Source organism: Hevea brasiliensis, chromosome 2 (genome assembly GCF_030052815.1).
Source record: "Hevea brasiliensis isolate MT/VB/25A 57/8 chromosome 2, ASM3005281v1, whole genome shotgun sequence".
In the NCBI taxonomy this organism is placed as follows: domain Eukaryota; kingdom Viridiplantae; phylum Streptophyta; class Magnoliopsida; order Malpighiales; family Euphorbiaceae; genus Hevea; species Hevea brasiliensis.
Window position 1 is genome coordinate 121841054 of NC_079494.1, and position 15240 is coordinate 121856293.

The following is a 15240-nucleotide window of genomic DNA, read 5'->3' on the forward strand; positions in this document are numbered from 1 at the left end:
ACCCCATTCCCTTTAGTGTATGGGACTAAAGCAATGTTATCCATTAAGCAAGAGTTTAGATCCTTAAGAGTGATGCTAAAAGCTAAGATCCTAAAAAATGAGTGGGCTTAAAAGATATATAAAGAACTAGCTTTGATTGATGAAAAGAGAATGTGAGTCTTGTATCATATGCAGGCTTATCAGAGGAAGATAGTTAATACCTTTAATAAAAAGGTGAAGCCAAGAAAGATCAAAGAGAGAGGCATGATTTTGAAACAAGCTCGGCCCATCCCTTTTGATTTAAGAGGAAAGTTTAACCTAAGCTAGTATGGTCCATATATAGTCAAAAAGATCTTGCAGCAGTAAGAATATCAGACCTGGATGAGAATGAATTTCAAGAACCAGTCAATTTAGACAGGCTCAAATGGTACTTTGTGTGAGATAGGCCCGCTAGGTTGAAAACCTACAAAAGACGGTCCAGGAAAAAGTAAGGGTCAAAGAAAAAAAAAAAGAAAAGAAAAAAATACTAGATTGAAAACCTGTAAAAGGTGTTCTAGGCAAAATGAGAGATGAGAAAAGATCTGGATGGAAAATCTGAAAAGGCCATTCAACAAGTTATAAAGCTTATTTCTAACTTTGGAATGTTGAAAATTTAGCAAAACTAAATGTAACAGAGAGTAATGGTGTACCTGAATAAATAAAGAAGTTTTTATTGCATTAACTAGCAATTTTTTTTATTTAATTATGATTGTAAATGTTTGTGTCTTGAGAGATACATCAAAAGATTAAGTAATTGAACTGTATTATTTTAATTTAACCTATTGTCTTGTGAGTATGACAGAATAGGTGTTTGATATGAATGCCTTAATGATTGTCTAATTTCAAAAAAAAAAAGAGAGAGAGAGAAAAAAAAAGGAGCTCGCTAGGTGGAAAACCCAAAAGGACCGCTTAGGCAAAAGTTAGAGCAAGCCCGCTGAGATGAAAACCCAAAAGGGCATTTCAGGCAAAAGTTAGGGCACAGAGAATGGAGTTCATGGAAGAGAAATGAGTCAAGGCAGAAACCATGGAGGGAGAGAAGAAAAAAAAAAATCAGAGGAAAATTGTATTGTGACTTTAAGGAAGTCTTTTTTGGTGAACGGTTTTCCTCAAAAATTTTGAGGCTAAAAGAAAATTTTTGCAAAAGAGATCCCTCAGAGGACTATAACTCTCTCTAGAAAACTCCGATTTAGGTGATTCTTAAACCGATGGAAACTTAAGACATAGTAGAACATTTCATATGAAGAAAATTAGATCAAATTATGGACTTAACTTGATCAAATTCTTTGAGCAATTTGGATCAATAATCGCTGTAACTAAAATCTGCAATATGAACGATGAAGTAATTTGAATATAACTTGAGCTACAAAACTCTAATTGGAGTGATTCAAAAAAGAGAATAAACTTAAGACAATAGGAAACATTTTCTATGAAGGAAGTTTTGCCAAATTCCAACAGAAAAGTGACCAATGGAACAGTGCAACCTTAGACACCAAAACTGAAAATTTGGTAATTTTGCCTAAAAGACCTAAGTTTTGAGAAAATGACAGAAACCAACAAGTTTGGTGACCAAAATGTGGTATGTGGGTGAAGTTGGAATTCCCATACCTATTAAGCCTTAGAACGTCAACAATTTGACTTAAATAGTGTAGTGAATAGTAACCCGAAACGCAAAAATTTCAAGAACGTCCAGTTTAGCACATTAGAGCTAGATAAAAGTGAAGTTAAATTTATTTTTGAATTTATGCTAAGTTATGGTACTGAAACACTGTAAAACTGTGTGTTTCAGCTGAAAAAGACTTGGAAGCTCTTAGAGACTGAGTCAAGGCCTAGAGGCGACTCACGTCAGGTTTGTGCACAAGAAACCTTATTTGAGCATTTTGTCATTAAAAAATTGATTTAGTGTGATTTATGAAAATTTGAAGTTAATTATGAATTGTGTTGCCACCTTGTGAATGAAATTATGACTTTGGAAAGTTATTGGATTTCTCATGAATCATTTGAATAAAATGTTTGAAATTGATTTTTGATTCACACTTAGCATAACAGTATCTTATTATTCCTCCTCTATTTATGGGGTGAGATCGGTTATCTTTCCTCTCTCTCTGGTTTACCAATTGAGGTTGTAGATCGGATGAGTACTCATTGGCTAGCTAGCCACCTCCCTCATTGATTTCGATTAGTGGGGCTGTAGATTGCTTTGTCGTGGTGTACAACACGGCATTAATTGAAAATTTTATGTAATGGCTTAAGTTGTGTATGAATTGGCAACACTGTATTTCTTAAATTATTTGACTAAATTGTGTTATTATGAGTTTTGATAATTTGTGAAATGTGATTGAGAAATATTTAAACTGTGTTTTAGCAATGAATGATTTATATATTATATTTTAAATTATTATTGTGCACCACTGAGTATTTTTATACTCAGCGATAGCTTATTTTGCTGTCGCAGATAAGAGCAAAGAGAAAGCAGCAGAGTGAGCTGCGGGATTGACAAGAACTCTTGATCATTTTTTGTACGGGTAGTGTTTTATACCCTTGTAATTATTTTGATGTAAATACTGTAATGTCATAAGTATCAATGTAAAGTGAGCAGTTGTATAATAAATTGTAATAATATTATTTTTGGATTTCCTTTTATAAATTAATATTTGTATTTGTGAATTTCATATTATATGCACTGTGGATGGAATTATGAAATATTTTAAATTGATAAATTTTTGGTAGAATTGTGGAATGATTTGAACTGTGTTGATTTGAGATTAATTGGAGGTTGGGAGTTGTGAAAAATTATTGGAAGTGTTTTTCTCAGGTATTTGAAGAATTGTTTTCTCAAAATACAGACGGTACTCTGCCGAAATTTTTATAAAATTTGTGAAAAAATAAAAAATAGACAAAAATTTTTACTAGTTTATAAGCTTTGAATAAATGATTTTAATTCCTACCAAAATGCTCACCATTTCCAAAATGCAAGAAAATAGTTTAAAAATCCATTGTAGGATACTTAATAAATTATCGGTAGGCGAAGTTCGGTAGTTCATTAGGTATTCTACAGGATCATGTTATGCCTTATAGAGGGGTAAGGTGTGACATGCGTGGAGCTTATGTGGAGCTAAACGGGAGTAAGCCGGAATATCATTGTCATACTAGAAGAGAATACCCTTTTTTAAGGGTAGTTTGCTCCAATGGCAACTACATTTACCAACAGGTAAGTAGCTCTAAACTGCTTGAATGACCATTGACATGAAATTGTAGTAATAATAGAATTTTTATTTGGTAAATTAAAATTAACTTTGTTTTTAATTTAACTAACTTTTACATGTAATTAATTTAAATAAATACTTTGTAAATTAAAATTAATCTTGTTTGTAAATTAAACTAACATTGGCATGTAAAATAAATTTAATTTAACACTTGGTAATTGTAAAATAAATTTGTATGTTAGAAATCTTTATTAGATTGTGATTGTTTGGGCCTTATGTGATATTAGAATAAATTACACATGTACATAATTAACTTAGTTCAATTATCCTTAGGGTAACTTGGTGAAAATTAATTAATTATGTTAAATAGAAATATAGGGTTATTTGAAATTGAATTTGTTTGTAAATTAAATTCTCAATAATAAATTAATTTAGTCATTTGGTAAATATCATTTAAATAATTAGCAGCCCCATAGATAGGAATTACTTGTGCATGAAAATTGTGTGTAAACAATAACTCTTTTGTGAATTACTTGCGTGTGTAGGATTAGAATTGCATTTTTTAGAATGAAGTTTAATAAAGGAATAATAAACAAGACTTTTAGAAACATTAATAGAGTACTGACACTTGAATTAACGAGGTTAGACCAGACGTAAGGGATGCCTAACACATTCTCCTTACGTACCCACTATCCCGAACCTAGACATTGGACTATGGTAATGACTATTGTGGAAACTCTGCGATGAGGAAGTTGCCATCCATGACCCTCGAAAGAAACACTGAATATGTCTTGGTTATTACCCGGATAGCGACTCCTGTCTATCTATGCCTTCGTGGCATAAATCCTTAGTACCGTGTTAGTGTTATGGGAAGACGGTACTTACCAGTGGTTTGATTCTATTAGGATTGTATGAAGTGCATATCAAGGAAATGTTGTCTAAGGAAGTGGTACTTAAGTGAGACCATTGTGACTCCACCATCTTTCCTGAACATTATCTGGTGTATTTTATATAATTCTAATGGATGATATTTCGCCTCACGCCCCCCTCTCTTCAATCTCACATTCCCTTACAGCAATGAGTTTTTGATGGTACTCATCTTCTTTTTTTCCCTATTCAATAAATTGAACAAGCAAACGGCAATATATATTGTGCCAATGAGGTCTTATAAAACAATTAGTATGGCATGTCTGATGGTATGGCAGCAATGCTTTCACAAGCTATGAAGGATAAACAGATAGCATCACATTCTAAGGTTTTTGGAAGAATTGATGGGAAAAGATAGCCATAGTGCATATTGAAGATGTTCGTGAGGCTCATATTTTCTGCATGGAGTCGTCCTCCATCAATGGTAGATTTTATGCGCTAATGAGTATTTATCATGAGCAGAGACTGCTAATTGTTTGCAAAATTACCCAGATATCAGTATTGACGAAGGGTAAGTTGCTGCAGTGTTAAGGTTCTAGATGAAACTAGATTCAATTAATGAGCATAATAATAACGCATTAACATGGTTTTGTTTTAAAGATATTGATTTGTGGAAAACTAAGGAAGGGAGATGTTTTGAGCTCTACAAAGCTGAAGGAACTTGGTTTTAAATATAAACATTATATCAACAGCATCTTGGATGGTACTTTTAAGCATGCTCGCAAATTAGGCCTAACCTACTTGTGTATGGACACTAAAAGAGGGAAAGAATAGTGAAAGCTATTGAATTTGAGGCTAATTGTGAATAAATAATTCTTATGACGTAATTGGTGTAAAAAAAGAAAAATTATACCATGAAACGGTTTCATTGTAACCTTTAACCATGATGTTCAAAGGCTTATAATATAATATTCATTGGTCTTGCAATCTAAGAAAACTTTAATAAGCTAACTAGATAAATTCTTAAGTAGTCTTAGTTATTGCGTGAAATAATAGAAAATAAATTACAAATAAAATTTATTGCGGTAGTTCAAACATAAATATCTTCATTTTAATTAATATATAAATTTAAAAAAAAAAAAGACTTGAGCAATTTAGGTCAATAATAAAAGAACATAAATTTAACAAGCAAATCCTAACATCTGAATGAGAATGACCTATATATGCCGTGCGATCTGCATATATTAGAATTGGTCTACGTAATCCATAATAATTTCACCTTGATTATAAGATTTTAAAGAAGGCGATGAAATCTACATTACACACGCAATTGAAAAAATAAAATTGGTTGAATTTTATATTGGAAAATGCTGAATAAATTGTGAAGAGTTCTTTTTCTTTTTTGAATTGGACCAATTGTGCAGACTTTCTTGTACTTGTGGATGGGGATACCATGCATTATTGATATAGGAAAATATATATCATTTAGAGAGAGATTACTCTTAGCCATTAGGCTATAGCTAGCCCTATATATATGTGTTGAAATGGGCATGGAGAAATGCACCGAAACATTTGCATAAGCTTTTAGAAGGCGAGGAACTCCAGAGCTAACCATACCCTCAGGCTCAGGCCTCAACCACAAGCCCTTTCTTTCCTGCAATATTCCACGTTAGGTTTGCGCACTCCATCTCACAGTCTGTATGGCCAATTTAAATTCCATAATCTTTGTTTAATAAATACATTGTTTCTAATTTATTGAAATTTATAATTTTTTTATACTAATGATCTCAATTAATGTGATATTATTATTATTATTATTATTATTATTATTATTATTATTATTATGTGTCTATGAAATTTTTTAACATTTCTTTCATATTATTAGGTATATGAAAGTCGATAATAAGTTACTCTTGCAAAAGCACCACAAATTGATCCTTTACGCCTTTATGCACTTGCATGTCCACTAAACATCCGACTATTTAGTTGAATTCTATGCACTTAATTACAAGTTATATATCTGTGAATTAAGCTCACAATTATTTCTTTTATTATTCATATTTTTAGAAATTGATCTTTTCTATCTATATAGATCATACATGTTAAATTCAAGTGCATCAAATATAAATAAACGTTTCATTTATGTCATAAATTTCACAATAAATTATATCTAATAAAATATTTAATTTTGAACTTAATTAGTTTAAATAATAAATATTTAATTATTGACTATTTTAAATTTTAACATGTATATACTTCCCCCGTCTCATAAATATAAATTTACTTTTCTTTTTCATCTGTTTTAAATTATAGATCATTTTTCTTTTTAAAATAATAGTGTGCATATTTGGCATTTGAGGCTTCAAGGCTAGATTTGTTTTTCAAAAAAAAAAATCATTTTAAATATCGTTAAAAAATTATTTCAATTTTTTTTTTACAATTTTAGTATTATAATAATTAAAAATTATCAAATTTAAATGCTCACTAATTAATATATTTAAGAAAGTAATTTTCTTCGTAACAATTTTAACAACAATGTCAAATAAACCCTTGATAGATATTGAAAAAAAAGAGTCTATTAGTTCCAATAATAATGAAAAAATTATTATTTAGCCTATGTATTTTAATGAAATTAACTATCGGTCCCTGTGTTTTGACAAATATATTATTTAGTCACTGCATTTTACTTTTATTAAACTTTTTAGTTACTTCATTCATTTTTTTGTTAGTCAATGTAATCAAACTACTATTTTTTATTCTTTCTATTTTAATGAAATTAATTAGTTAATTCATTCATTTTAAAAAATACATTAATTAGCCCTTATTATTTTGTTCTGTTAATTATTCCATCCTATAATTATTTTTTATATTTAAACTATCCTAATCATCTCCCATATTTTCTCTCTTACCATCCCTTCTTTCTCTCTCCCTAAGTTTTGTTTCTTCTGTACCTACATCTTTCTCCCTTCATTCTCCTTATTATTATCTTTTGATAAAAATGATATAGGTTGTCTATATAAAAAGGTTAATTAGTATCCCTAAATCTCTAGTAACCAAGAAAAATTATTTTCTAATAGATAAAATACAAAAATAATATCCAAGACATTGAATGAAAATAATTGAACAATTAAACAAAATGTAAATTCAGATTTAGTCTCCACCTAATAAAATTTTTATTTTTATCCAATAATATATTTTTTATATTATATTTTCCAAAATATAGGGAATAATTAATTGATTTCATTAAAATATATAAAAGGCTTAAATAATAGTATTTTTAAAATACATGATAAACTAGTTAATTTTCTTAAAATAGGGAGACTAAATAATAGTTTGACTAATATAGATTAACGGAAAATTTAATGAAAAGACTAAATAACTTAACTGAAACAAAATATAAAAATTAAATAATATATTTTTCAAGATAAAAAAATTAAGTAGTTAATTTCGTTATAATATAAAAATTAAATAATAATTTTTCTAATAATAATTTGGTAAAATCAACTATTTAATTTTAATTTTAAATGAAATAATATGAATAGAGAATATATTTAAAAAAGATTAAATATTTTTTAAAATTAAATAAAATCTATTTCTTTAACTATATTATTATTAACTACATATATTTAATTTTATTAAAAAAAAAGATAAGTCTAACTTTGTAGGATGGATGGAGTATAATTACATTACCAAATTAATAAATAAATCTAATATATAACTTGTAATAATAACCCCTATTCCATTTTTTAAATTCATGCAGACGAAAGAATTCGAACTTATAGTAGCAAAGAGTTTGTATATATAATATATAAATGATTTGTTTGTTGGCCCTTTTAAATATTTTTAAAATTTTTTTAATAAATATATTAAATTCTAATTTTTATTAATTGATTTCTCAATTTTTTATTAGTTTCTATATATTTATGAAAAAAGGTTTTTAATAAGTATAGTAAATTTTTATTTTGTTAATTAGTCCTTTAAATCTTTTATTGAGCTCTAATAATTTATAATTTAAATATTATGATTTAAATTAAAATATTAAATTACTTAATTTTTATTAAATAAATACAGAAATTCAATTAAGAATTAATTACTCAAATATTTAAATATACAAATTAAAATAATTTTATTGGCAATTATTATCTGTAAATTAAATTTAAGTCAACTTAATAATTTCCTATCACATCTTATGGCTAAAATATTTATTTTTTTTATCTTCTCTCTCTTTTAAGCTTTCTTTAATCCTATATTATTATACCATATAATCTGTCTATTTGACATTTATATTAATTTTTTTATTTTTAAATTTATGAATTTTATACAAAAATTTGATATAATACTTTAATATCGATTAATTTTTATTTTTTTAAAATTATATAATTTATGTTATGAATTTATATAATAATTAAAACTATAATCTTGTAATATTTATATTAATTATTTTTTAACTGATAAAAAAGTTTGATAGTTTAATATTTTGTGTTTTATATATATATATATATATATATATATATATATATATATATATATATATATATATATATATATATATATATATTGTATTATGATGGTATATATATATGTATTGTATTACGATGGATCCCAAGAAAAATTTCTTAGCTCCACCTTCAAGGAACTGGTTTTTGATGAAAAACAAGCACCTAATAATTTAATAGCAGTAGTGGGTTTAGAGCAAAGTAAATTCCTTGGACTCTATTCCAAAAATGAAAAAATAAATTAAAAAAAAAGGCCTTTGGACTCATGTTGGATATCTAAAGAGAAAGTTATGTTGATTTTAATTAGGTTCTTTTATGCAGCGTTAATATGCTCTTAATGATTTTTCCTTTTTTATTCTTATGTCGCCTATTCAGCAGACTAGATATTTGAGGGATGGAAAAGGTTGACACAGGAGATGTTTCAAATCAAATTGAAGAGGAAAGCAAAGAGCTGATAATACTTGACATTCCAGAAGCAGAAGACTTGAAAATTTTACTATCAGAGCCTGCCTTATGGCCTGAGCTTTGTATTTACAGGGTTCCAAGAAAACTTCGAGCAATAAATCCAGCAGCCTATACACCTCAGTTGATTTCAATAGGGCCTTTTCACCGCAAGAACAAAGCATTAATGCCTATGGAGAAGCAGAAATTGCGATACTTGGCAGAGTTCTGTAAAAGGATTGGAATTAATTGGACTGAGCTTGCCAACCAAATTAAAGAGTGGGAGCTAAGTATCCGCCATTGTTATGAAGAGACATTTGATGATGTATCTAGTGACAAGTTCGTCAGCATGATTCTCCTGGATTCTGTGTTCATCGTCGAGCTCTTCTTAAGGAGAGAAGAAAAATATAATTTCGTTAGAAAACAAATGCATGGAAATTTTAAAGATGATTTTATACTCGGAAAATCAACACGAGAGTTTGGTGTATTAGGGGATTTGATATTGGTTGAAAATCAGCTACCCTATTTCGTTCTTGATGATTTATATGAATTCTCTATCGGCAACTCTAATGAAGAAGGCTATCCTTCTTTCTTTGACCTTGTACGCTTTAACTTTGAAGACTACTTGTCCCCTCCTGAAATTCAAGAAGATAAAAATCTCAAGTGTACCTGCGATTGCTTCTCTTGCTTGTATTGTTTCTGGATCACTAGATGCTTCTCCTGTCAGAGGGACGGGGATCAAAGCGCAGAAAAAGAAGATGAAGAAGGCAGCCTTGATCAGGAGAAACCTCTAAATTTCACTGATTTGGTTCGAAAATCTAGATCTTTCAGGCATCCAGTATCGAAGAATAACAAGTCAGTAATGAAGCTATATAGCGCCACTATGTTACAAGGGGCGGGAGTGAAGTTTAAGGCGAGTAAAGAGGCATGGCCTATTGACATAAAATTTGAGAGAGGAGAGTTGAAAATGCCAAGATTCTTAGCTGACGATAACACGGAGCGTGTTATTCGAAACCTGATGGCTTTCGAGCAATGTCACTATCCAAACGAGCCATTGATATGCGATTACATTTGGATTCTTGATTTTCTGATCAATACGGAGAAGGACGTGGATGTGCTTGTTCGAAAGGGGATCATTTTGAACTTGCTAGGCGACGACAAAACAGTAGCCAACTTGGTGAATAATCTTGGATTAGAGATTACAGCATCTGGGTCTTGTTTTTACGATCTGAGTGAGGGGCTGAATAACCACTACGAGAATCCATGGTGTCGTACGGTGGCAATCATGAGAAGTGTGTATTTCAACAACCTGTGGAGAGGCACTGGAACAATCGCTGCAATTGTACTCTTATTTTTCACCTTCACGCAGTCTGTGTATTCCATCAGCCAGATATTCTCTTGAAAGGTTGTGTAATTGTGTGGGCTGATGCTCTGTGTTTCTTTTTCAACTTGCTTTTGTAATAAGGGGTACGTTAATAGTGTGTTTCCTCCATGTACATTTCCTTCCATTTCTGCTTCCTGGCCCGCTTAGTTGCTTTGTAGTTTCTGCCCCTTTTCAAATGGACTAGCTCGTATTTAATCTTTAGCCGATAACTTCTCTAATCTCAATTCTTGGGCAAGCCTGAACGGAAGCTCTGTGTCAAGCCCAAGTTCAATCTGTACATTTGGGCCTCCATAAGCTTCAGACTTGCTCGTTCTACTCGCTAATCATTTTTTTTTTTAAAACCATTCTTCTGAGAGTTGGAGAGAGACGAAAATGTTATCAATGCCAAAACTAAAAAATTCTTCTGATTATGAAAAAATGAGGTAAGTTTTCAAATGAGAAAGGCTTAATTTGCAGATTAATGGTTTTTATTTCCCTAACAAAATGATTGGTTCTAGATTCTCAACATCTTACAAAAGTACCTGAAAAATTTATAATATCCACTTGAGTTCCTCTAAAAAAAAAAGGTTGACTAGCTAATTAACTGAAAATTTCTCTAGGCTGGTACAAAAGGAGATATATGAACATCCTTTCAGAGCTGGCTAGGATCAGCCAACCCATCAACATCAGTTGATAAAAAAAATTGCTGGCTATATGGGGAAGACACCCAAGGTTTTTGGAAGAACAGATGGGGAAGATGCCCATAGTGCATATCGAAAATGTTCACGTGGTATTAGTATTGAAGAAGGGTAAGTTGATGCGTGATCAGCGATGAACGTAAAAATTTAAATTGGTGGGTGTGATTTACAAAATATACAATCAATAAATAAAAGTTGACAATTAATTATTTTTACAAAAGTTAATAAATTGTTACCATTAATTTATAATAATAATAAAATTAAATATTTTTTTTAATAAAATTGAGTTATTACAAATTAAATAAAATTGTTATTAATTAAAAAATGTGATAGATGTTTGAATTAATATACTTAAAATTTATTGATGGCTAAAATTAAAAATCTGATCTTATTTTTTTTTAAATGTAACTTTTTTGCAAAACAATTATAAAAAGTAAATTCAATTATAAAATATAAAAAGTTATTTTAATCTTAATTTTAAATGTGTTTTATATCACATTCACATATATCTAATGGATTTATATATTATAAATATGAATATATAAATTTTAGCAGAATTATTTTTAATAATTTAGTAGATGATGTTTAAAAATATTTTAATAAAAGATTATACATATTATATTTTTGAAATAATATATGCATATATAATATTTAAATTTAAATATAATATATGTAATTATTTAAATATAAAATATATAAATTATTTAAATATAAAATTTATAAATTGAGTGACAAATTTGTATCAAAGAACTTTAATAATTAACTAGAGAAATTCTTCGATAAATTTATACTCTTATCACTTTTTCTATAAACTAAGTTAGTTAAATTATTTCATATCATTTATTACATGTTTATCTATGATTGAATTACTATAAATAATTTGAGTGATTTCCTTGGTAAATAATGTGATAAATTAAGTATGCCTTTTTCTTTTAAATTGATAAATTAAGCTCACCTAAAAATCTTCCAATTAATAATGGGATTTTCTTATTTACTATTTTTATTCATTTTTATTAGCTATTTAAGATTTTTATATGGTGATTAATAAAATAATAAAATCACCTAAATTATAATAAAATTCTCTATAATTTTACTAAATTATCATTTATCTCACCTAATTAAGAGAAAAAAAGGAAGCAATAAAATAAGTTATAAAAAAATTATAATAAATTGCACTCAATAAAGATAAGGATAAAATTAAAAGAAATAATTAATTGATGTACATTAATCTTCTCAAAATAATAAATAATTTTAGACAAAATAATTTTTTAAAAATAACAAATAAAAATAGAAAGACATTGTCACGACCCAACCTATGGGCCGGACCGGCACTAGGACCTGGGCCAGCTTAAAGCCCCCGAGGCCCGTAGTAAGCCTAACTGTTCATTAACCCAACTCTAAGGCCCATTTGGGCCCAATATCAAGAAAACAAACGGACAGAGTCCGGCCATAAAATGGACTTTCCAACGGGGAGTTTTTCGACTCACCCGACTGTAAACACAATATATAGTCAATTGGGAGCTCACCACCCTCCACATACTCATCAACATAATAATAAACGGAGCTCGGCTCCTCATCCAATCCATCAAAGCACTTAAAATATTAAGTTTACAGTCCAACATGAATATAATATTACATCAAATTCAAATAAATATTTATAACACATGCGAAAATTCTAGGAGTAATTAAAATTACACAAATATTGATAAACAACTGCGAAGGAGAAAAGCAGTTAACCAAAAATAAAATCCTCCAGAACTGGAAAAATATTGAACAGAGTGAGCGTTCGACTCAGAGTAAAATATCAATTTTAACCATAATCTCTATAACTATCTAAATCTAATGCGCCCTGTAGAGTGAAATGCAACATCCACATCATTTTCACATCATAACATCACAAAGGTAATTTGGAGCACTCACGCACCCTGTAACATCAATCATAATATATGGGCCGTGATCCCTATCTGACTCTCTTAAATCCAACCAGTGCTGGTGAAAGAACTCATTTCGGACTTCCACTTAATAACCAAATCGGGGTCAGTGAAGAACTCAAGCCGTGTCTACCCAAGGACCGGTCCCAGAAGAACTCAAGCCGTGTCTACCCGTCCTATCCATAGTTCACACCACATCACACGCACGCCAACGCACGCACACTGCTCCAAATTACCACAACAACATCCAAGGCACTTTAACATTTATCAATGCATCAAAAATCGTGCCTAGAGTTTAACTACATAAAAATATGCATATAAGTGATGAATGGGCATGATGAACATATAATAATATCGAAATTACAATTAAAATTAATATTCTACTCACAGACTTGACGACAATCACTGTGGCGGCTGGGCGGAGGAAGAAGGCTGTCCCGGCTCACCTGATAATCATATTACATTTATTTAATACAATCTGACTCAACACAAACAAAGAAAAGACCAATTAAGTCATAAGTCGTCAGAAAATCCAGTGAGTCTCCTATACCTAGGACCTACCCAACCAAAGAAATGGCTCAAAACACACTTCTATATTTACAATCCATATGTCCACAACTCAATCACATCACACAGCCCCTCCTGGGCCCACCAAATCAATCATCCATCACAATATGTAAAATTTCAATTTAGTCCTTATAATTGATCATTTTGCAAAAGCGCTCAAATAAGCTCTAAAAATTATAAAACTACATGATCCTTAGAAATATTACTAAGCTATTGTAAAAAGAATCGTAATTTTCTAAGCTACCACGAATATTTTATGGATTTAAGCACTAGAAAATTACGAAAAAGCAAGGTTCGGGTTTACCTTTGCTGATTCCGACTTCGAGAACGCGCTCGGGATGCATGACAATGGTGGGGTAGCCAAAACCTCGATCTAATTCGGAGACTTTTACTAAATTATCATTTATCTCACCTAATTAAGAGAAAAAAAGGAAGCAATAAAATAAGTTATAAAAAAATTATAATAAATTGCACTCAATAAAGATAAGGATAAAATTAAAAGAAATAATTAATTGATGTACATTAATCTTTTCAAAATAATAAATAATTTTAGACAAAATAATTTTTTAAAAATAACAAATAAAAATAGAAAGACATAGTATTTGCATATTGGTTAGCTCCATCTCATTTATAGTTAAAAGTTACCTTTTTTCTTACAAATTCATTAGCTAATAATGATTCTAATATTAATTGTAACATCTAAACTGGTAACGTTAATTCTAGTAACTTTTATACTCAAATTATTTATTTCTAAAATAATTAATATTTAGGCTCAAATTACTAATTTTTTTCATAGCCCACCAATGACACGATGAGTATTAATTAATTTTTAATTTGACATTATCGAACCTTTTCTCATAATTATTTTCGAAATCAAATTATGTAAATTGCGTGAAATCGTTGACAATGAATTACAAATAAAATTTATTGTGGTAGTTTAAATATAAATAGCTTTATTTTAATTAATGTATAAATTAAAAAGACTTGAGCAATTTAGGTCAATAGTAAAAGAGCATAAAATTGACAAGCAAATCCTAACATCTGAATGAGAGTGACCCTTGCTCCCTTTGTTAGATTTTGTGCGATCTGCATAGTATATATCAAGGTTTTCAAACTCGATTCTATTATAAAAACAAAAACTTGAATTCCTTTTTTAATTAAATGGCCTTATTGATTGATTTAAATTAGTGAAATTTATCATTTTAATTGAGCTAATCAGTTCAACTCAATTTATACTGAATTTTACAAAAATAAGGATTTATAATAAAATCGAACTAAACTAAGATTTGGTTTCTAAATTAAATAAATCAGTTTAATCAATTGATTTGATTCAAAATTAACAACATTACTGTTATATATTACCTGAGCAAATTAGGTAGAATTGGTCTATGTAATCCATAGTAATTTGACCTTAGTTATAAGATTTTAAAGGAGATGATGAAATCCACATTACACACGCAATTGCAAAAAAATAAAATTGGTTGATTAATTGAAAAAAATGGTTAAAATTTATATTGGAATATGCTGAATAAATTATGAAAAGTTCTTTCCCATTTTTGAATTGGACCAATTGTGCAAACTTTCTTGTACGTGTGAATGAGGATACCATGCAATTATTGGATAAGAAAATATATATGATTTAGAGAGAGATTACTA

The 15240-nt window shown here is 29.2% G+C and overlaps 1 protein-coding gene across 1 annotated transcript; it reads left to right on the top strand.

Moving 5' to 3' along the window:
- The first annotated feature begins 8965 nt into the window (after window positions 1-8965).
- On the top strand, window positions 8966-10538 carry LOC110637419 (UPF0481 protein At3g47200). The gene has a single exon (XM_058130484.1). The coding sequence runs from the start codon at window positions 8979-8981 to the stop codon at window positions 10425-10427; it is 1449 nt and encodes a 482-aa protein (XP_057986467.1). The 5' UTR covers window positions 8966-8978; the 3' UTR covers window positions 10428-10538.
- The last annotated feature ends 4702 nt before the right edge of the window (window positions 10539-15240 follow it).

Bases quoted from the DNA above. Each gene is read 5' to 3' on its own strand.
- LOC110637419 (XM_058130484.1), top strand. From the start codon at position 8,979: ATGGAAAAGGTTGACACAGGAGATGTTTCAAATCAAATTGAAGAGGAA.